The sequence below is a fragment of the Cibotium barometz genome, chromosome 44 (assembly GCF_041138505.1).
Source record: "Cibotium barometz isolate CiBa-2024 chromosome 44, ASM4113850v1, whole genome shotgun sequence".
In the NCBI taxonomy this organism is placed as follows: Eukaryota; Viridiplantae; Streptophyta; class Polypodiopsida; order Cyatheales; family Cibotiaceae; genus Cibotium; species Cibotium barometz.
The window spans coordinates 23,516,480-23,537,939 of record NC_141089.1 but is presented as its reverse complement, the minus strand read 5'-3'; the positions used below and the strand labels follow the sequence as shown (position 1 = coordinate 23,537,939).

Here is a 21,460-nt window from a genome sequence, read left to right as displayed (position 1 = left end):
TTTCATAGGTTCAGGATCTAGGATAGGGATTTTGGAATCCCATAATAGTAAATGTTATATATATATATATATATATATATATATATATATATAAAAGTCATCAATCTAAGTCAACAATGTTATAATTTTCCTAATAGTGTGCAAGCTGAATTTTTCCTCTATCTCACAATACACTCTGTCTTGTAAGGTGGTGATCCGTCCCCCACTTGCTCTATTGTCGATGAAAGAAAGGAGCCTTCACAAATGATACAATGATAAATAAAATCTCAAAAAAACTATATAATAGGAAAACATAATCAAGATTACCTCGTACAATAAAACATTGAGTCAATGGTACATGAGGAGCTCTAATATGAAACTCATAAACGAATACCAACAATGATGGTGGATATAAGAAACAACCAATCGTCAGGTACTAAATACCTCTCAAAAGATGCAGAGAGTCTCTCCATCTCTCTTATAAATAAATAAACACCCCACTCTTCATCTAGAACACTAATTCCGTACATCTCCAAGCGATATCCTAAAATCAAAGCATAACAAATAGGTTATACAGTTATTTATACATAGGTTCAATAAATATTTATACGATGTCTCTCTAGCCTAATAATTACACTTATACCTAACCATCCAATAGGCATTAATCATAATCTCTCCTATGTGACCCGCAGTAATAGGAGTTGACCACAGAGGTGGCTCTGTAGAGATAGACATCATATAGTATAGAATGTCATGTTTTATATTTTGTAATAAATTTTTTTTAATGCAATACAGAATAACTAACCTACTATCCTTGACAAAGGTATGTCCAAAGTAAAGATAATCTCAGACATGTCTGTCAAAATATGAACAACCATCCGAACTATGCAAGCAGCAACATCAACATTAACATCACCTCCTTGTACAATGTTGAATCTTATTGTCGCTCTGTCATGCCCTTGTATATGTGCTTGTAAAGATATTTAACTGCTGCTATTATCAAGAATATTTTCACATTTATATGAGCATTATATGTGACTAAAAGATAAGGGTTATATGGCATAACCCATATGTTATCAACATTACATGTCTTCACTGCAACAGTTCTTCCATCATTTTGACGTATATACACAGGGTAACCACTCTCATCCACAGTAGTCTCTTGTGCAAAAGCACGCGTATAGTTCCTTGTGCATTTCCCTTCATCCATACAAAATGCCTTTGGATTGAATGGCCTACAGGGACCATGGATATTGCAATGCCACATGACATCATGCAGAGTAGGAAACATTTTCTTGTTGCACAGCAGCAGCAAGGCCATTGCAGCACATACTAATCTATCATAGTCTTGGATAGTCTTAGGTTTATGGGAACTATCCAAGATCAATAACGTGTGTGGATGAAGCAATCCACTTTTTTGGAACTCAATGACACTCACATATCCAAACCAAAGAGCTCTTTCTTTATGATATTTTTCATCATATATGAATGTTTTTAGTGAAATACTCAAATCAAGCTAGTCATATGTAATTTGCCTCAGAAGTAAAGCATCTAGTACCTCTCGCCACTTTGGATTACATGTGAAAGTAATGAATAAATCAGGCACTTTGAACGAACAATTGCCATGGCATCTCAATAAAGCTGATACATTTTTCGTGGCCCACTAGTAAAACTGGAAGGTAACAATGTTCTGTTTCCCACTATCCTTCTTGAAATACCCGAGTTGTTCTACATGAGTCTAAACGTCATGAGATACGACAAATTGGTAATGGCTACATGAATCTCTCTTTTGATCTTGTTGTACCTTAGTCTTAGTAGAGTGAGGTTGTTGAGTTGGTCGACATTGACGCAATCTCTCCTATGAGCATGTTCTGAGAGAGGTTGACTGATATTAACGTAGAAATGTTTCCTCGCTCGTAAAGGAAGAGAGTGTCGAAATTCTCCGAAGCATGCAATTCACACTTGCATACATGCCTACATACCCTCACACCACGTATCACTATTCCCATACTTCCTTTTTCCTCTCCCAAACCTACCACATAGAGGTATGAAATAGTATAGTTAAAAGATAGTATCAAAAGCTCTCTCTTTCAAAAGTTATATGTTTTCACCCAAGACTTCTAAATCAATTCTGTTTGGTTCAGGCATTCCTTCAATTCTGTTTGGTTCAGGTATTCCTTCAAAATCTACCAATGTTCGTCTTTGATCCGCATGAAGAATTTCTTCTAAATGCAGCAGGCAAGAGTGCATGAGTTTCAGCCGATTGTTCAATACTGGCAAACTGACCCTTGCTTCTCGATAATTGGTATAGAAAATATTCTATCATTGCTTCTCAGAATCTCTCCCACAATATTCCTAGAGTGGAAGGCTCACAAAACAGCAATATAGTACCAAAAAGACATCTCAACTGTAAGACATTTTGCATAGATGATACTTCCTCCATACATGCAACCCATTTAGAATCATCCTCCAGTATCCCTTTGGCAATGCAAGTTGCCTTGAAGGAAGGATAGACGTAACCATTGAGCGAATATAATAGTCTCTTGTGCAAAAGCACGTGGATAGTCTCTTGTGCATTTCCCTTCATCCATATAAATTACATTTGGATTGAATGGCCCACAAGGCCCACAGATATTGCAATGCAATATGACATTATGCAGAGTAGGAAACATTTGCTTGTCAGGCCATTCGGCACATACTAATCTGTCATAGTCTTGGACAATCTTAGGTTTTTGGGCACTATCCGAGACAAATAACATATGTGAATGAGGCAATCCTCTATTTTGGAATTCAATGACTCTCACATATCTAATCACCTTACCAAAGAGATCCTTCTTTACGATATTTTTCATCATATCTGAATGTTTTTGGTGAAATACTCTGGTAGTCAAGTCAAATTGGTCACTTTTCCTCAGAAGTAAAGCATCTAGTACCTCTAGCCACTTAGAATTATATATGAAAGTAATGAATAAATCATGCTTACCCTTTGAACAAACAATTTCCATGGCATCTTGATAAAGCTGATACATTTGTTGCGGCCCACCAGTAAAACTGGAAGGTAACATTATTCTGCTTCCCACTTTCCTTCTTACAATACCCAGCTGCTAGGGGAGGTGCCAAAAAAAGAGTTATTTTACAAGAGAAATGCCATGAGATACAACAAATTGTCAATGGCTATAGGGATGTTGCAGTTGAGCTTGTTATACATTAGTCTTGACACTTTGCAACTTGGCCAACATCGATGGAACCTCTCCTATATGAGCATGTTCTGAGAGAGGTCCTCTAATATTAATGTAGAAATTTTTCCTAGCTCTGCTAATATGCTACTAAAAATCATGTTTTGGTAAAGGAAGGAGGGTGTCGAGACGCTCCAAAACATGCAATTCATGCTTGCATACATGCCTACATCCCCTCACACCACATGTAACTATTCCCATATTTCCTTTTTCCTCTCCCAAACCTGCCACGTAGAGGTATGAAATAGTATAGCTAAAAGATAATATAGATTTTACTCTCTCTCTCTCTCTCTCTCTCTCTCTCTCTCTCTCTCTTTCTCTCTCTCTCTCTTTCTTTTTACTTATCTTTTATTTAATTTCTTTTTATTATGTTATGTCTGTCTATCAGAATCCTCTATCTGTCTCTCTCTACTATCTAACCTTTAAATCCCACTGCTCTTGATACACCCACCTGTATGCGGTCGGCTCTAACGTCTGCATGCCTGACTTTGGCCGTTACACCTGATCCTAGCCACACACTCCCTATGCACCTCTCTGGCGTGTTGCTATAGCTGCCTTGGTACACCTATGGAATTCCCAAGTCTCAGCGTGCCCAGTACCACGGCTACATACCAAACACCAGCTCTCTGCCACCCTCAGCTGCGTGACCCACTGTTGCGCACACCACCTCGTCTAGGACCTGCCAGTCTGCTCTCACACCAGTTGTCTAATTTGTTGTAAATTTCTTGGCCATTATGCCCACCACCTGCAACCCCTGACACACACACACACACGTTAATTAAGAACTATTAAAAGTTGTCAATAGCCTCCTAAGCCCAGAGATTGAAAATGTACGATGCTCCTACCTCTTCTCTTCTTTCTCCTTTTCATCTTTTCTCCCTCTCCTTTGGCCACGTGGAGGGGGTTCACCTCTCCTTTATCTTGTATAGATAGTCTCTAAGACTTTAGACCGAAAGGGGGTTCACCTCTCCTTTATCTTGTATAGGTAGTCTCTAAGACTTTAGACAAGGATAAAAGAATTGGCAAAGCAGGAGAGAGCACGAAAGTGTAAAAAAAACGGCGGCTGAAAAGCCAGGGAGCGTGAGCTTGTTGCTGCAAAGGAGAACTTCAACAAGTGGTGCTGGTCGACTGTGCGCAGGGGCTGCAACTGTCGACTGCAAGGATCGCTTCAGGGGCTGCAACTGTCGACTGCAAGGATCGCTTCAGGTAACATAGCCTGCATAAGAGAATAGGAACAGTCCAGTGTTGAAAAGTAGGTGGGCCGATAACCAGCAGGAATCATCAGCGTGAAGTGGAGATCGACGTTTCAGCTGCGCGCTCCGGGGATGGTCCCCTGGACAGCGTGGGTGGGCAGGCACCAAGCAGGAAGAGATCATGTCTAGATCAGGCCTTCTGTAATATGGAGCAGACCTATGCAGAAAAGCTGCAGTATGGGGGTATCTCTGAGGAGACCCAAGCCTCCTTGTATCAAGAGATGGTGCAGGACATGGAAAAGCTATCTGCCAAGAATGGGGAAGGCAAGAAGGTCTTCCAGACCAAGGTGGAACTGTCTGTGGAGAAGGCAATTGCAGGGCTCATAAAGCAATGTCTTGTGGGGTATACATGTATTTTATGGGGAAACCACCCTCTGAGGATGAGTTCAGAAGATGGTTTGCAGAGGTGTATGGGGGCAGGGCTGGACTCAGTAAGTCACACTTTGCAGGCAAAGGCTTCTTCCAGGCCATTATGGAGACTGAAGCCCAGAGGGATTATGTGCTTGGGACAGTTGCAGCTTTTAAAGGCAACCTAGTGTATACTATGCCATGGGCCCCCTCCATCAAACCAGAAGAGATGCTTCAATACCGGTGCCCTGTATGGATTGAGTTCCCTGAGCCGCCATACTACTAGTGGGACCAAGTCAAAGTCATGGCAGGAGCTCTGGGGAAGGTCCTGTACACTCATAAGGAAGGCATGCGTGAAAGTAAGTTAGCTAAGAGGGCATGTGTTCTCTGGGACAGAAGGGCTGAGGCTCCATATGTGTTACAGTTCACATTGGGCGATCGTAAAGTGGATATTGCAGTCAGATTCCAAGCTTTCCCAGACTCTTGTTACAAATGTAGAGGGCAAGGCCACTTTGCAAGGGAATGTCCAGAGCAGACAACTCACCCAGGGAACCCCAAGGTCCCACCTCAGGCTCAGCAAACCTGACCAGCAGAGCAGGCCCTTCCCCAGGCGCAATCTAAAGAAGGGAGCTCTTAGGTCCCTCCTCCAGCAGCTCCTCAAGATAAAGGCAAGGGTAAAGTCACTGCTACAAACCAGGATAAGGAGATGGTGGAGACGCAGCAAAATGATGGCTGGCAACAAGCCAAGCAAAAGAAAACAACCACTAAGGCAGGCAGTAGTAGCAGCACAGGCAAAGCCCTTCATGACATCACCAGCAGAATCAGGCCCAAGGGCAGCATTAAAAAGGCAGCTCGGAATAGGTCTAGGGAGTTTGCTGTACTCTTGGATAGTCAAGAGGATGAGGTTTATACCACTATCAATCTTGCTGATGGATAATATGTACTCAAGACCCTTAAAATTAATCTCTTGGAATGTAAGGGGTATGTGTAGCCCAGCGAGGCAAGGTTATGTCAGGCACTTGCTCAGTCAGGAGAAGCCTGATTTTTTGTTCCTACAGGAAACCAAGACAGGCTCCACGTTTAACATGAAGCAGTTTGAATGTATGGTAAGCACCTCAGACAGAGGTACTGGGGGCTGTATGACACTAGTGAACAGGAGACATAGAGTTAAGGAGGTAATCAGGCCCCCCTGTGGTAGAATGATTGCTTGTAAGGTCCATGTGGAAGGTGAAGTGATTGGTCTCATTAATGTGTATGCACCCAACTCTGAACCAGAGCGAAGACTGGTGTGGGATTTGCTTTACCAGCTGGATTGGGATGTCCCCATTTGCTTTGCAGGTGACTGGAACTTTGAACCAGCAGTTGATGCTCCATCCCCCCAGTGGGATAATTGGGCCAGAAAGTTTGACATCAGAGATGTTGCAGAGTTGAAAGGTTGTGAACCATGCATGCTCCCAACATGGAACAATAGGCACACCTTGTAGAGACTCATTGCAAGAAGATTGGATAGAGTGTACCTCTCTGAGCAAGGGTCCTGGACCCATCATGAAATTAAGGGGAAGCTACTACACTGCCACACAGTTTCTGACCACACTCCAGTATCCATAAGCCTCAAATGTAAAATAGACAGGAAAGTCAGCAAAGGACCCCCACCCTTTAAGTTCAATGTTTCATTCTTGAAGGAGGTAGCCTTTTGTGAGGAGATGGAAAAAGCTTGGCTGCAAGCAGTATCTGGTGTTCCTAACCCCATTGCCAGATGGCAGAAAGGGATGGAGGCAGTAATCAACCTGGCCAAAAAGACGGGCAAGACAAGAGCCAAGAAAAGGAGAGCAGACTCAATGGGGCTAGAGACTGCACTTGAGAAGATAAGACTTGCTTGTGGTCACAACTCAGATGATTCCATTCTCAATACACTGCTCCACACCCTTGAGGATAAAGCTAAGGCCATTGAAATGGAAAGGGCAGATGCAGCAAGAGTACAGACAGGCTTGTATTGGCTCAAAACAGGTGACTCTCCATCTAGGGTATTTTTCAAAACACTTAGAGCCAAGAAGGACAATGAGCTTATAGCTGCAGTCAGAGGCCCAGATGGGTCTATAGTTACAGATGAAAAAAGTGTGAATAAACTCTTTGTCCAGACCCTCTCTAATATTGTGGGCTCACCTTTATGTATTGGGGATAGCTATATGGCTAAACTCCAGGAGTTCTTGGAGCCAGTAGAAAGCACGATCCCTGTGGCAACCCAAGCTTTACTTGGCAGACCTTTCTCTTCATATGAGGTGGAGCATGTAGTCCTCTCTATGAAAAAGGAGAAAGCTCCTGGTCCTGATGGTATCCATGCAGAAGTCCTCCAAGAGCTTATTAAGTATGCTAAGGATGATCTGTGTGACCTGCTTAATGCATTCAGAGCTAATGGTGATATCCCGCAGGACATTAACACAGGGCTGATCAAGCTGATACCCAAGGGAGGTGACAGGTTGGAGATAAAAAACTACAGGCCCTTGACCATGCTCAACACAGTTTACAAGGTTATGGCTAAAGCCATGGCATACAGGATTAAAGCCACTGTGGCTAGAGTAGTTCACCCTATGCAGTTTGGGTTTGTTCAGGGGAGGAGTATCCATGAAGCCATCCTAAATGTAATCACAGCCATGGAGTGGGCTTCTGATCAAGGGGTTGAACATGTAATGATCAATATGGATTTAGAGAAGGCTTATGAGTGACAGGGTAGGCTGGGAATACCTACTAGCAGTTGTGGAGAAAATGGGCTTTGGTATGCAGTTTCTTGGAATGGTCAAGACACTTTTCAGCAATGCATGTGCACAGATTCAAATCAATGGGTATGTGTCTGATGGCTTTCAACTAGCAAGATCTGTGAGACAAGGGTGCCCATTGGCCCCCCTGCTCTTTGCCCTAGCAACTGACCCTCTGTTGAGAAATGTAGACAAACTGATTCAGAAGGGCACCTTGAAGCCTCTGATGCTGCCCCAAGGTCAACCCTTCTCCACTCAACTCTTTGCAGATGACAATTGCAATATAGTGCAATGCAGTGAAGAATCTATCAAGGGATTGATGCAAATGTATGACAACTTCTGTGCTGTGTCAGGCTCCAAAATTGCCCCTCACAAAACAGAGTGTGTTAAACTGAGCTTCTCTGATAGGGCTGACTGTTTGGCCTCTTTGGGGTTGAAGGACTTGGGTCCTGGGAAGATTATCAGATATTTGGGTTGCCCTATAGGGCTGGGGCTGACTCCCCACCAATGTTTTACCTGGTTTAGTGATAGAATCAGAGGGAAAATCAAAGCCAGGGCCCATTTAAGACTCAGCTTGGCTGGCAGAATCATTGCACTAAGGCACATCCTCATGGCACTTCCTGTGTATGTTGCCACACTACTGAAGTTCTCAGGTAATGATTGGAACAAGCTTGCAATGCAGTTCAGAGAATTCCTCTGGAGTTTTGCAGATAAGAGGTCCTGGTCCTTTATTTCATGGGAGCAGATCTGCTCTCCTAAGGAGGAAGGGGGCTGGGGGATCCTTGATATCATAGCCAAGGCTCAAGGCCTGCTTAACAAATGGATTCCCAAACTGGACAGCCCACAACCTTGGGCACAGATCATTAAGTGGAGAATTGAGCATGCCTCACTTAAAGGCTCCCAATGGCTCAATACAAGCTGGATTGATAAGCTAATGCACCCTGACAAGCTAAAGGGCTGGAACTCCTCCCTTACCATGAAGCTAGTAAACAGCTGGAAAGCAATAACTAAGGAGGCAGTATGGATGGGTTCCCGGTTTGACTCATCCCTTGAGCAGAGCATATGGCTTTGCAAAGATGCAATACAAAATGGTGTCCCAGCAGTGGAAGCTAACCCCAGAGTAGCAAAAAGGCTGGAAGCAAAGGGTTTGGCAAAGTTCAAGGACATTTGGTGCTCTACTACTAAACAATGGCTGATCCCTGCTGGTAGATGGAATGCACTTAACAATGAAGAGCAAAGATTGATGCTTCATGTACTGAGCAATATCAAGAGGGAATGGCCCACCTCCCCAATGGTGACCACAAGGGTTAGCATCAAGTATTGGTCCCTCCCAAGCGTAAGACCCAAGGTGTCTAGACAGAAATGGGCTATGAGAATAGCTGTTGCCTGGAAGAAGGAAAACTGCACTCTAACAGTGGATTATTGCAGGCAGAGAGCCAGGCAAACATGGGGCTCTACAGGCTCAGGCAGATTGGACCTACTCCTGTGGAGAATACTGAATAGGAAACTACCAGTTAGGGGCATAACCAGCAAGTGGAGCCAGGGGAATCCTTACTGTCCCAGGTGCAAAACCCATAAGGAATCTATGAGGCATGCTTTTTGGGAGTGCAAGGAGGTGTACCCTGTTTGGCCAGCAGTCAGCAGAATCCTCAGTGACTGTGGAGTGCTTGACAAGATCAACTGGAAGCAAGCAGTCATTGGATGCAAGGGCAGGATGAACCCTGCCATATATCAAGTGTGGCAAACACTGAGAGGCTTGATACTAAGCAGGATATGGGAATCTAGGAATGCTATACTACACAGGGGATCCAGCTGTGACTATAGCTCCATAGGGAGAGTAAGGAATCTAGTGGTAGAAGGTCTTGTACTAGCAAGGACTAGGGAGAGAGGGAAGATTAAAGCTACTGTGGATCTACTGCTTAGGAAAGTCCATAAGCTCTAGTGTTCACCTTAGGGTGCTGTATCTTTTTTGATACTTAATATAAATTTCTTTGCATTAAAAAAAAACTTTAGACTGAAAGGCCTTAGATATCATTTGTGTACTGTTACTACAGAGCCTACATCTTGGATCTAAGTTACAAAGTAAAATAATTTTAACTTTAAAACCAAGTAGTGAGATGTATATCTGCCTCGAACGTCCATTATATTCAAAAATTTCATGGAATACAGGAATGAATTTTCACAATTTTCAAGAATTGAATCTGCACTAAAATATTTCTTAGGATCACCAGGCATTACATCCAGAGTCATCTTATTCACAATATCCACTTGACTGTTTATCGGAGCAAGAATAGCACGCCCACTAAAGTATAAAGCGTACGTCGTATACCCAATGTACCAAGTCTTTTAAGGGTCAATCTTTGCAAGACCATATTACTTAGTAGCGTCACCATCAGATTTTCATCACTACAGTCCACTCCATGCCCAATATCCATGGCCCACTATTTAAACTAATTACATCCATTAGTATTGCTTGATTGAATACACATATTTCTAGTCAACTTTAGAACTTTGATAGAGTTCTACAAAAAGAAATGACGCGATGCTGCATTAACAATATCTTGACGTCTCCCCTTTATGATAACATACAAAATTTGTTTAAAATCCCCCCTAGTAATACAACTTTTACACTCTCCTTGTCTAAAACTGAAGAGTGATTTGGTGAGGTGAGGAGTGCTATGTGTTTGTATAAGTATGCATGATGTATAGGCATATCTGAGTTACATATTCAGCTTGGAGAAAATGGGGCTTTAATGATGTACAACATGAGGGATATGTAATGGAGCTTTGCAATTGGATATTGAGTATCATAATGTAGGGAGAGAGAGATATGGAGAGCTCTATCTCTACCTCAATGCCAAAGTGTAAGGAATGGGGAAAGGATATGGAGATGGAGAAGAAGGAGAAGAAGGAGAAGGAGAAGAAGAGAGCAAGAAATCTTCACGCAATGTGCTCACACACAATCCACGAGCAAGCAATTATCAAGAGATAAAACAAGAGGTATAAAACAAGAGAGAGGCAAACAACAAATCTTCACTTAATAAAGCAAACAAGCACTCTTCACTTAATAGAGCAAACAAGAAAACAAGCTATCACAAGAGAGCAAATAAGAGAGAGGCAAACAAGCAATCGTCACTCAATATGGTCAAACGTAATCCACAAGAAAGCAAGCTATCAGTACAAGAGCACAAAATTAGACTCAATTATGATGATGGGATTATGTGTATTCTCATTAGTTCAAAATTACTCAATTATGATGATGGGATTATGTGTATTCTCATTAGTTCAAAATTACTTATATATACAAGCCTCATATTTGCAATGAAAGGTTACCCAAAGAATGTCCATGGGCCCAAAAACTATTATATGCCTAGTTTCCTAAGCTATGTATAAGCTATCGGCTTTACCTATATCGTAAGCTTGGCATAAATGATCAGTCATAACACAAATTGTAAGCTCAATGATATCCCAAAATCTAATGGCTACAAGAGATGTAGTAAAAAGGTGATGCCACACGTTAGGAGTAATGGAGTAATGCTGACTAATGTGGTTAACATCTATCTACTTTGAGATGCTACACATCAGGAGTAAAGGAGTAATGTTGACTAATGTGGTTAACATCTATCTACTTTGAGATGCTACACATCAGGAGTAAAGGAGTAATGTTGACTAATGTGGTTAACATCTATCTACTTTGACTAATGTGGTTAACATCTATCTACTTTGAGATACGATGTCTTTGAATTAATTACTTTTTTGCATATCTAATTGTTCCAACAGTCGATGACATGCCATTACATGTGGAGACTTACACTAGAAGTTTTGTAAACTAATGCACACAACACACATCATGTTTTTGACATGATGTTTCAGAATGTCTGATTGTAAACTTTTCCTTCACTCCGCTACTATAAGTTATCGAATGTCTGCATTACATCACCTACCATACATTCTTGAGATTACCACACCTAACAAGCATTCAATATACTTTTCCAAGGCTATAAAACATTGGTCATCTTCACCATAGATAACAAGTAGAGTGGTAAAGAGTCTTATACTCATAGCTACCATGAATGTTCTCCATTCACAGCTTCCATGGGAGCACTATAGTCATAGCTACCATGAATGTGCTCATCACAACTTCCATGGGAGCACTATACAAGGTCTGTTCAGGCTTCCATGATTAGTGAAATGTCCATATATTTACTAGGGAATTTCTAACCTTGAAGCTCATCTCCAACCCTTTTGGTCGTCATCATCATCATTAACTTGACACACAGATGTCAAAGTAGTCTGGGTCCTCTCATTTACAACAACACCATGCCAAGTTATAGAGAATTTGGCGGGGTGTAGAGCTCTTGGAATTTGGTTGTGAGACTTGTTTTCCAAGTACATATATAAAATGATGCATATGTATGATCATGGCATGTACATGTGCCCATGACAACCCATCATTCATCGGTTCCAAGCTTTCAAGATCCTTTGCAGTGTGAAAAACATCTAGTTATAGAAGAATTACACTAGACTCAGGTTCTTCTATTGGCCTACCCAAAGGGCAAGGACTAAGTGTCACCGTCTACCTTTTTTCCTTAACTAAAATAATTGGAGAGGTAATAATATCAATATTTATTGGTTTATATTTTTTTGATTAGCTAAGGTTATTTTATATAATTACCTTTGGATTCCTTCTTATAGGATGGGTTAGGGTGATGAGTGGCAACCACTTCTTCGTTATCTCTTTGGGCCCCCCCTAGGGTTATGAGAGGCCTATCAATTACAAGCTTTCTTCACAATTTATCGAGGCTCCCCAACCTTTTCGCTCTAATTATGTTACCCTCTTTTGGTAATGGGGCAGCTGCCTCCGCTCCTAGTGCTTCTCCTTTCATGTGCTCATCGTGTGGCTCATGACTGGCCCCGCCCCTGGCCTTTTCACTCTAATCGTGTTACCCTCCTATGATAATGGGGCAACTTCCCCTGCTCCCAGTGCTTCTCCTTTCGAGTGCTCACCATGCGGCTCATAACTGGCACATTAGCTTCGCTGACGCTGGCATTCCTTACCGACTAAGGGCCACGTGATGAGGGCTCTCATTCTTTGCGGTGTTGATTATGGTCTGCTGATTTATGATGTGAAGTGATTCTTTGTCATAGAAATGTAGTGGGAGGGGGGACATTCATCAATGGCTATGGGGGAGGCGGTAGGTAACATCTTTGCTAGCCCTCCCCATGAAAGACTACATCCTCTTTACCATGCAATGATGGTCACTCTGAGCTCGGGAGGTTTCATCATTTTTATTTTTTAATCTACAAAGATGATAATTGGAAAAGTGCAAGAAAGATTTGCATGTGATAATATATATCAATAAATATATATATTTACATAAATATATATTTATATATATAATTTAAAGAAGAGTATATATATAAAGATTATTTGCATGTGATAATGTATATTATATATATATGTGTGTGTGTGTGTGTGTGTGTGTGTGTGTGTGTGTGTGTGTGTGTGTATGTATGTATGTATATCATATATTTTTTTCTTATGTAGTGGGTGTTATTTGTGATTAGGATTTTGAGTATATATATATATATATATATAGGAAAGAGTATACTATAAAAAGATTTTGCATGTGATAATATATATCAATAAATATATATATATATACATACATATATATTTATATATATAATTTAAAAAAGAGTATATATATAAAGATTATTTTCATGCAATAATGTATATTATATATATATATGTATATATGTATGTATATCATATAAATTTTTCTTATGTAGTGGGTGTTATTTGTGATTTAGGATTCCGAGTGTATATATATATATATATATATATATATATATAATCTTATTTGTTACGTGAGCGTTATTTGTGATTTAGTATTTCGGGTTTCTTATATATTTGCATGTGATAATGCATGTGTATAAATATATATATAGCATAATTCTTATGTGGTAAGTGTCATTGTAATTAATGATTTCGGGCTTGTTATACATATTTATATATAGTATAACTTCTTAAGCAGCAAGTTTTGTTTGTGAGACGTAGGGTTCATGTATATCGGATAGATCAATTTGGTCTCTTGGGATAGTTTCCTACGACGTTAAGAAAGTTCTCTTCTCTTCTCTCTCTCTCTCTCTCTATTACTTCCATTTTTCTCTTTTACAATAAAGAAAATAATTACATCTTAATTATTAGTTGGATATCATGCATAAAGACTAATGGCAGGAGAATGAACTCAGAAATTAGAGGTTCTGTTTGCAATATACTATACCTAAGAGAGGTTTTCCGTTCAACTCCCAAGCCGTGTGAGTTATCTCTTGGCAACAAGAAAAGGTTCAATCAAGACAGAAGAACGGCTTATGGAGGACGTGCAGAACTCGGAGGACGTGGGAGTCTTAGGATAATTGATCGTGATGAGGATGCCACTGAACCTCAAATAGCAGTAGCTATAAATGTCCCCCAAGGAAGTGGTGGACCAGCCCGCCTTCCCATAGCCGCGAATATTGGATCTCCACCTCGTCGTGTAAGTGGACCAACCCTGGAAGTTTTGATTAAGAAAAGAGAATTGTTTGATGCATTTAACTAGTGAATTTTTCTTTATGAAAATAGAAAAAGGTTATCTCTCTCATGTGAGTATGTTTGTTGTATGATTGCTTCATGAAATGTGGATGCAAGATTTCGATAAGACTCGTAACATATTCTAAAATTGTTTGTAAAATAAAATCAAGGGACACGTTCTCTTGGGAATAACCATGCCGAAAATGATCAGTTTCCTCCATCCTAAGGCAACTAACTCCTAAGTATTATAGAGTTGGGGTAACTACTTATGATGGTTAACCCACCACAAAGCAGGACAAGGGGTAAATTTTATTTTTTAAACATAAAATATATTTTTATTTATTTTACAATAATACATAATTATAAATATTTATATTTATATATTAAATATATATATTTATATAATATATAATAAATGTGTATTTATGTGTAGTATGCAAATAAACAACTTTTTATATCAATGGATATACCATCTATTTACATATCATATTTCTTTATAAAGTAAATATCTATTTATTACAAAATAAGTATTTCATTATTTTAAAATAGATAATGTAAATATATTAAGTATATAATAAATATCTCTATACATATATATAGTAGATTTATAATAAGTATATATTATATAATGAATAAGGATATTTATAATAGAAAGAGCATAGTTTATTTAAATTATAATAAATCAAATATATATATATATATACACACACGCGTGCGCGCACACACACACACACACACACACACACACACACACATACACACACATGTGTGTGTGTGTGTGTGTGTGCGCGCGCGGGTGTGTGTATATATATATATGTATATACACATTATGTGTGTGTGTGTGTGTGTGTGCGCGTGGGTGTGTGTGTATATATATATACACACCAGCGCGCGCGTGCACACACACACGTACACACCCATGCGCACGCGCGCGCGCGCGCACACACACACACACACACATCCACACACATAAATATACATATTTAACATACAATAAATTTATATGTTTATGACGTAAATAAATAAATATTTATATTATTCTAAATTTAAAAATATATTATTTATTTATTATATAGTAAATATATAATAAATATATATTTATGTATAGTATGTAAATAAAAAACTTTTTATATCAATGTATATAACATCTATTTATCTACATAATAAACATCCATTTACTTATTATACATACCTTATGTAATAGATATCTATTTATTATATAATAATATTTAATTATTTGTAATAAATAATATATATATATTAAGTATATAATAAATATATATGTATTATATAATAAATCTGTATATGAATATGTATTTTTATTATGGAAAGAGCATGTGTTAAAATTATAATAAATCGAATATATATATAAAGGTATTTATGTATATAGTAGATTTATAATAAGTATATATAAATATATATGTATTATATAATAAATATGTATATGAATATATATATTTATTATAGAAAGAGCATGTGTTTAAATTATAATAAATCGAATATATATATAAAGGTATTTATGGTGTGTGTGTGTATGTGTGTGTATACATGTATACATATACACACATATACTATGTGCATGTAAATTACATGTGTATGTGTGTGTTCTCCGTGTGTGTGTGTGCGCGCGTGCATACATACATATGTGTATGTGTGTATTCTTTGTGTGTACACATTAATACATATGCTATGTGCATGCATATTGCATGTATATGTGTGTGTTCTCTTTATGTGTGTGTGTTGTATGTCTTTGTCAATGTGTTTTATGATGTGCCATAGACACTAACTGACTCGCCGAAAGTGGGTCTAAGAGTGAGTCAGACCTACCGTAGACGACTTGGGCCCACTCGGAGAGAGTTTCACAAAGCTGCCACATGGTATGAATTTGGGGGTTCGGGAAGGAGAGGAGAAGTTTTTGGAGGTATAGGTAGAATTTTAATTTGGAGGTCTCAAAAGACGTGCGAAGCACGGGTCTTCCCACTAGTATTATATAAAGGACAAGTTTCACGGGGCTGGTACATGGTAGCATGATAAAAATTGGGACAAAATTTCTAAAGGCTCAGGCACGTAGTTTGGAGGTTTGAGGAGGGGTAGGTTTGAGGAGGGGTAGGCGCGTAGGTTACCTGTACTACTAATGAAATAATGTAAATCTATAGTAAATCATGTATAGAAAACTACTAGTAAAGTATAGTAAACTACTAATGGGGCCAGTGAAATGCTGTTTTTGCGTTTTAATAATTAATTAAGATGTTTTTGCGTTTTAAGAATTAATTAAGATGAATATACAAGGCATACATTGGATTAAAAATTGAGTACGGGAAAGTGTCGGTGATGCACATTGAAAGGGAGTTGAGAAGTGGGCACGTTGGGGAGAGAAAAATAAAAAAGGCAAAAAAAAGCACCCCGATTTTTTTCTATATATTTATATATAAATCACAGAAAAAGATGAGAAAATGTGTGTAAGAGGACCCATCACAGCCGTTGACAGCGTGCAAACTGGGCCGGCTTAAGGGTAGAAAATGACTTAAATACCCATTTTCTTAAAATGCAAGGGAAAAAAAACCCATTTGACAAATACAGTTGGTATTTATTTTATTCTGACAAAAAACCCATTTTTTCCAAAAAAGACGCATTGATTTATTCACGGTAAAAAAAACGGAGCTTCTTTTAAGAAGAAATACCCATTCTACCCCGAGTCATTTATACAGGGATTTATTCAGGTTTCTCTAAAATGATTGTTTTAATTGATCCTGGGAAAACTTTATTCTACCTGGCTATTTAATTTATTTGACAAAAATCCATGTAGCGTATTAATTTATTTAGGGAAAAAGACAAACAGTTTCCAGCTATGGCGAATTGGCTTGCCCCCTTCCTAGCGAACACTACCACTTAGTGTCAAATTTGGGTTCTGTGGTTGAGTCATGCTTACAACATTCCGTTTTGGAGCATTGGGTTCCTTCTGTTTGCTACCAAGAGTGTAGATTATATACATATGGTATGCCCTGGCTTATGCACGATTAAGGATATGATTAGAGTACTAATCAAGATTATGGACCCTTCCTATTTATGAGTAGAGCGTAGATTATACCCTCTTTTGATGCAAAGCTATGGTAATTGTGCATCAAATGTGCGCAGACGAGGGGGATACCACAGAATACACTGTGAATGACCGACTTAGTGTTAATCTAGATTAGCTAATTTAGATAGCAAGTGATTAAACATTAGTAGCCCACAGCTATGGAGGAGAATGAAGTTTCTTCCCAGGCCCAGCAGCCTGGGAGCTCCTCTATTGAAAGGTAAAGGTCTGTGTTATGTAACCTTTACTGTTTGAAGAAGATAATTCTTAAGCTTAATCCTGTACTGAACTTAATTCTATATTGAACCGCACATTGACCTCCAAAGTACCCTCGCATTTGAGTTAATATTGAATTAAAACTGTATTTAAGCTTAATTTCGTTCTTGTACTTGCATTAAGCTGTGCATTGAGCATAATCTTGTATTAAATCATATCTGTGCAGGGTAGCCTCTCTAACTGAGGATCAAGCATCCATGACCATTGAGTTCCTCCGCGCCCGTTTGCTTTCGGAGCGCTCGGTTTCAAAAGCTGCCCGGCAATGGGCACAACAGCTGGCAAAGAAGGTCCATTTCTTCCGATTTACATTTACAAAAAATGTTAATCTCTGATCTAAACTCCAAACTCTGAATAAAGGGATTAATCCACATGATCAATGTTATAATCTCATCCCTGAATCAAACCTTAGCTTAAAATCATGTTTTTTGAGCTTGGATTATAAAACCTTACCAAACATTAAGCTAAGATTTTGATCACATAACCACAGGCCAAGCTTTCAAGTCACCCTTAACCCACATTGCTTGTATGGTCATGCTAGGTTTCAGAGCTTGAGCAGCGTGTGGAATCCGAGATTCAAATGCGGAAGAAGCTTGAGAAAGCTAGATGGGAGGCCCTCTCCGAGCACAACGGGAAGCTTATGGCAGATTATGGACATCTTTTTGTTGAGGATTTTGAGAGAGCAGCCATAGATGGCCATGGTGGCATGGCAGGGAGAGATGTTGTGCAATCAGAGCATGATAGGATTGAAGATAATGAAGCCTCCACAGGCAGGCGGATGGATGATTTCAAAGGGAATGTAAGGGTCAATCAAGAAGATAATGATGATGAAGGCGGCAATGATGATGATATGGATCTACTTGCAAGAGAAAAGGGCATTCTGGCTTGGGCCAGCCGAAGAGGCACTAAGAGGCTGCAAGACAAGGAAAGGGGCCAAGGCACATGGCAGTTTAACAGAAGCTTTTCGCTGAAGTCATTTGGCACACCATCACCTGATAGAGAGTCTCCTCATAAGAGATGGATCGGGAAGTCGGTTCGCCAAATCAGGACAAAGGAAACCAGGTAGATTTCTTCTGCACATAAGTGATGTTTAGCATACTACTTTCATTTGGCATCTGATACACAGAGCAGATGCATGGATCTCATAAGAAGGGAAAGGTGATGTTTCTTGTAAGTAGCATGATGGCAATGTGACAACCATGTAATTGTGTGTATGTGTGTGTGTGTAGAAATGAAGATGCGGACGTGGAAGGAGAAGGAGAGGCTAAGCATTGCCACTCTAAGGACAGCCTTCAATCGGATGAAGAAAGAGAGACAGAGGTGGAGAGAATTCTTGAACACCAGACAGAGCTTATTGAGCAGTTTGAAGCAGAGGAGAATGCACAGATGGCATGGGAGGAGTTGTTCCGTGAGCGGAACTGGCCAAACAAAGATGGCGGCAGAGATCAGGTAGTTTTTGAACGCTTTGCACTTTTTAATCAAAGAATATAACACCAGATTGGGTAGTGGTACAAGCTGCCCTCAACATGACCTTGTCAATAAAGAAATGCTCAAGTGTAGCCCTTGAAATTTAGGGGAATATATTAGGTCTTGAGTCCCCATGGTTAGGTCCTGTGTGCCATCCCATGTCAGTAACCAACTTCTTTGAACTGCAGGAGGCCCCACCAGAGAAGAGGCATAAAGAAGAGGAAGACATTTTGATTGCTACAGATGAGCAGAACATCAAGGAAGGGTCAGAGATGACGCACGATGGTGCCAAGTTAGCTAAAGTTGATGATGGTCTGTCAAAGCAGCATGTAGAAGATGATGTTGGTGAGCCTTTGGAAGGCACCCATGGTGATAATACAAGCATGGCGATAGTCCCATTTCCGGTTGCTCGCCCTGCGATCCCTCAAAATAATGACAATACAAGGGATGAAGCTGTCTTGGCTGCCAGAATTGCGGTCTCTGAGGGAAGGTTGCCTGGGGTGGTGGATGATGCAGAGTGCAAGGATACTGTTGAGGGTGAAGGTGGTGCATCTTATCAAAGGCAGGATCTCTCCTCTCTACATACAGAGAATGAAGACACCTTGCTAGCTCAAGACATGTCTATAGAGTCAAGTGAGAGGCAGTACAGGAACCAGGACTACGGTCAAGAAAGTGTGGATCGGCCCCAATCTGCCAATTCCGACAATGCTGGCAATCACCGAGACGGGGCTAGCTATGGTTCCTCAGCAAGTTTGATGAACTCTTCATGGGAAGAGATCTTCAAAAGAAGAATCAGAGCCCAAGAAGCCATCCAGCTAGGGCAACCCAAAAATTTGAACAGTGGTTCCCCATATCCTCACTTTCACATGGACAAGCAACAGTATGCACATAGCTTCAACACTCTACCTCCTAAGAGAACTGCTGCTCATGATCATTCTGTCCCTTGGGGATATGGCACTTATCAAGAGAGGAGGAGGGACGCGAGGAGTCGTTGGAAGTCCGCAGATGCGGGTCTTGACAGGGTAGTTGAGGTGCTGAGGGCCCTGCAGATAGCAAAGCATCACATTGAAAGCTCCAATGAGAATGACAGAGATCATTTTGGCCATCCACCTCACTTCAATGACAATGCAAGTGGAGCTTACTTCTCATCCTTACATGCAAGAGGGGTGGAGCCTTTCATGCATGACATGGGAGACAGACGTGCCACTGCAGCGGCCGCGGCGGCATGGATGGCTGCAGGTAGGAGCCCATCAAGGCAACCTACCAACATGCAGCATGCTTGGAGGAGGGGTGAGACAATGCCAGGGCAAAACACATGGTCATCCCACAGAAGCCATGGTTACTCCCCATATGCTAGCCAGCAGAGGTGAAGGTGGAAATGCATGCATGCGCGAGGTCATGGTGCCATTGCCATGCTATGGCAAGTGCACATACACATCACATGCACATGTGTGAGCTGATGCTGAGGCAATGCAGTATGAACTATGAAGGGATTGAACAGAGCTGCTTTGTGCACACAAGGCGAGTTACTTAATTTCGTATCCATTCTTTGTGTAATAAAAATAATATGGCCAATTGCTCGCGCAGTTGGGGAAATAAAAATATCAAAATGCTTCCCTTATTAGGTCTTGCCCTTTTTAAGGTCTTTATAAGGCCTGTTTCAGGAAGGCCTTTTTTTAAAGTTCTTTCACTTCCCAATGGTGCCTTTCCACATCTCTTTTTTTTTTTTTTTGGGTCTTTCTTAATGCAAAACATTGCAAGAAATGGTTTCTTTGTTCAACCATGTATTTTTTGTACTTTTTTGTTTTTAAAATTTTTAGATGCCGCGTAGATATATTTTTCCTAGCACTTATTACTTGTGTAAATACATTAATTTTATTGAATCACAATAAGAATTTCATCAAGCAAATTAAGGGTGTTTTGTTTTTTAAAATTTTAGATTTGGTGTTGATAGTTATGATTTGTGTAAGTTTACATGGCAAGACACCCTTTTATTGAATCACAATAAGAAGCTCATCAAGCAAAGTAAGGGTGTTTTGTTTTTGAAAATTTTAGATTTGGTGTTGATAGTTATAATTTGTGTAAGTTTATATGGCAAGACTCCCTTTTTGCAGATAGGTATTTGGAATTTATTCTTGTTTCGTAAATAAGAGAAAAAGAAAACTTAATATGCATTTGCTTTTGTGGTAGAAAGATACCTATCTCAATCGTAGAAGCCTTGAGCTTCTAAGAAATTCTTGGGCAACCACCATTGGCACGTGGGTTGTTTGTCGCTTGTCTGTCGCTTGTCCGACAAGGTAAATTCAATGTAAGTAAAAGCAATTTTTTTCTTTTTGGGAAGATCACTTGTCTTCCTAATTGATTGATGTAGATGTAGCTAATATTTGATCATGCTTGATGATCATAAACCCCTCTTAAGTTCTTTACACAAATGAATCTGGGGTTGGTATTTCAAAAGATGGACAAAAGAGATTTTTGGCCTTGACCACATGACAAAAGAG

General features: G+C 39.9%; 1 protein-coding gene across 4 annotated transcripts; it reads left to right on the top strand.

Annotated features, from left to right (window-relative positions):
• The first annotated feature begins 16,964 nt into the window (after window positions 1-16,964).
• LOC147613098 (uncharacterized) lies at window positions 16,965-20,739 on the top strand. Of its 4 annotated transcripts, none has more exons than XM_086782406.1 (5): window positions 16,965-17,439; window positions 17,662-17,782; window positions 18,034-18,554; window positions 18,722-18,941; window positions 19,148-20,739. In XM_086782406.1, the coding sequence occupies exons 1-5, from the start codon at window positions 17,381-17,383 to the stop codon at window positions 20,327-20,329; spliced, it is 2,103 nt and encodes a 700-aa protein (XP_086638532.1). In that variant the 5' UTR covers window positions 16,965-17,380; the 3' UTR covers window positions 20,330-20,739. The 4 variants fall into 4 exon arrangements, with proteins under 4 accessions (XP_086638532.1, XP_086638533.1, XP_086638534.1 ...); XM_086782407.1 differs by having other exon boundaries at window positions 16,992-17,445; XM_086782408.1 differs by having other exon boundaries at window positions 17,303-17,439; window positions 18,041-18,554.
• Window positions 20,740-21,460: the final 721 nt, after the last annotated feature.

What these genes read in the sequence shown, in the direction of transcription:
- LOC147613098 (XM_086782406.1), top strand. Translation starts at nt 17,381, where the DNA reads ATGGAGGAGAATGAAGTTTCTTCCCAGGCCCAGCAGCCTGGGAGCTCC. An exon ending in ATCAGGACAAAGGAAACCAG is followed by an intron (nt 18,555 to 18,721) that starts GTAGATTTCTTC and finishes GTGTGTGTGTAG; the next exon opens with AAATGAAGATGCGGACGTGG. An exon ending in AAGATGGCGGCAGAGATCAG is followed by an intron (nt 18,942 to 19,147) that starts GTAGTTTTTGAA and finishes TTTGAACTGCAG; the next exon opens with GAGGCCCCACCAGAGAAGAG.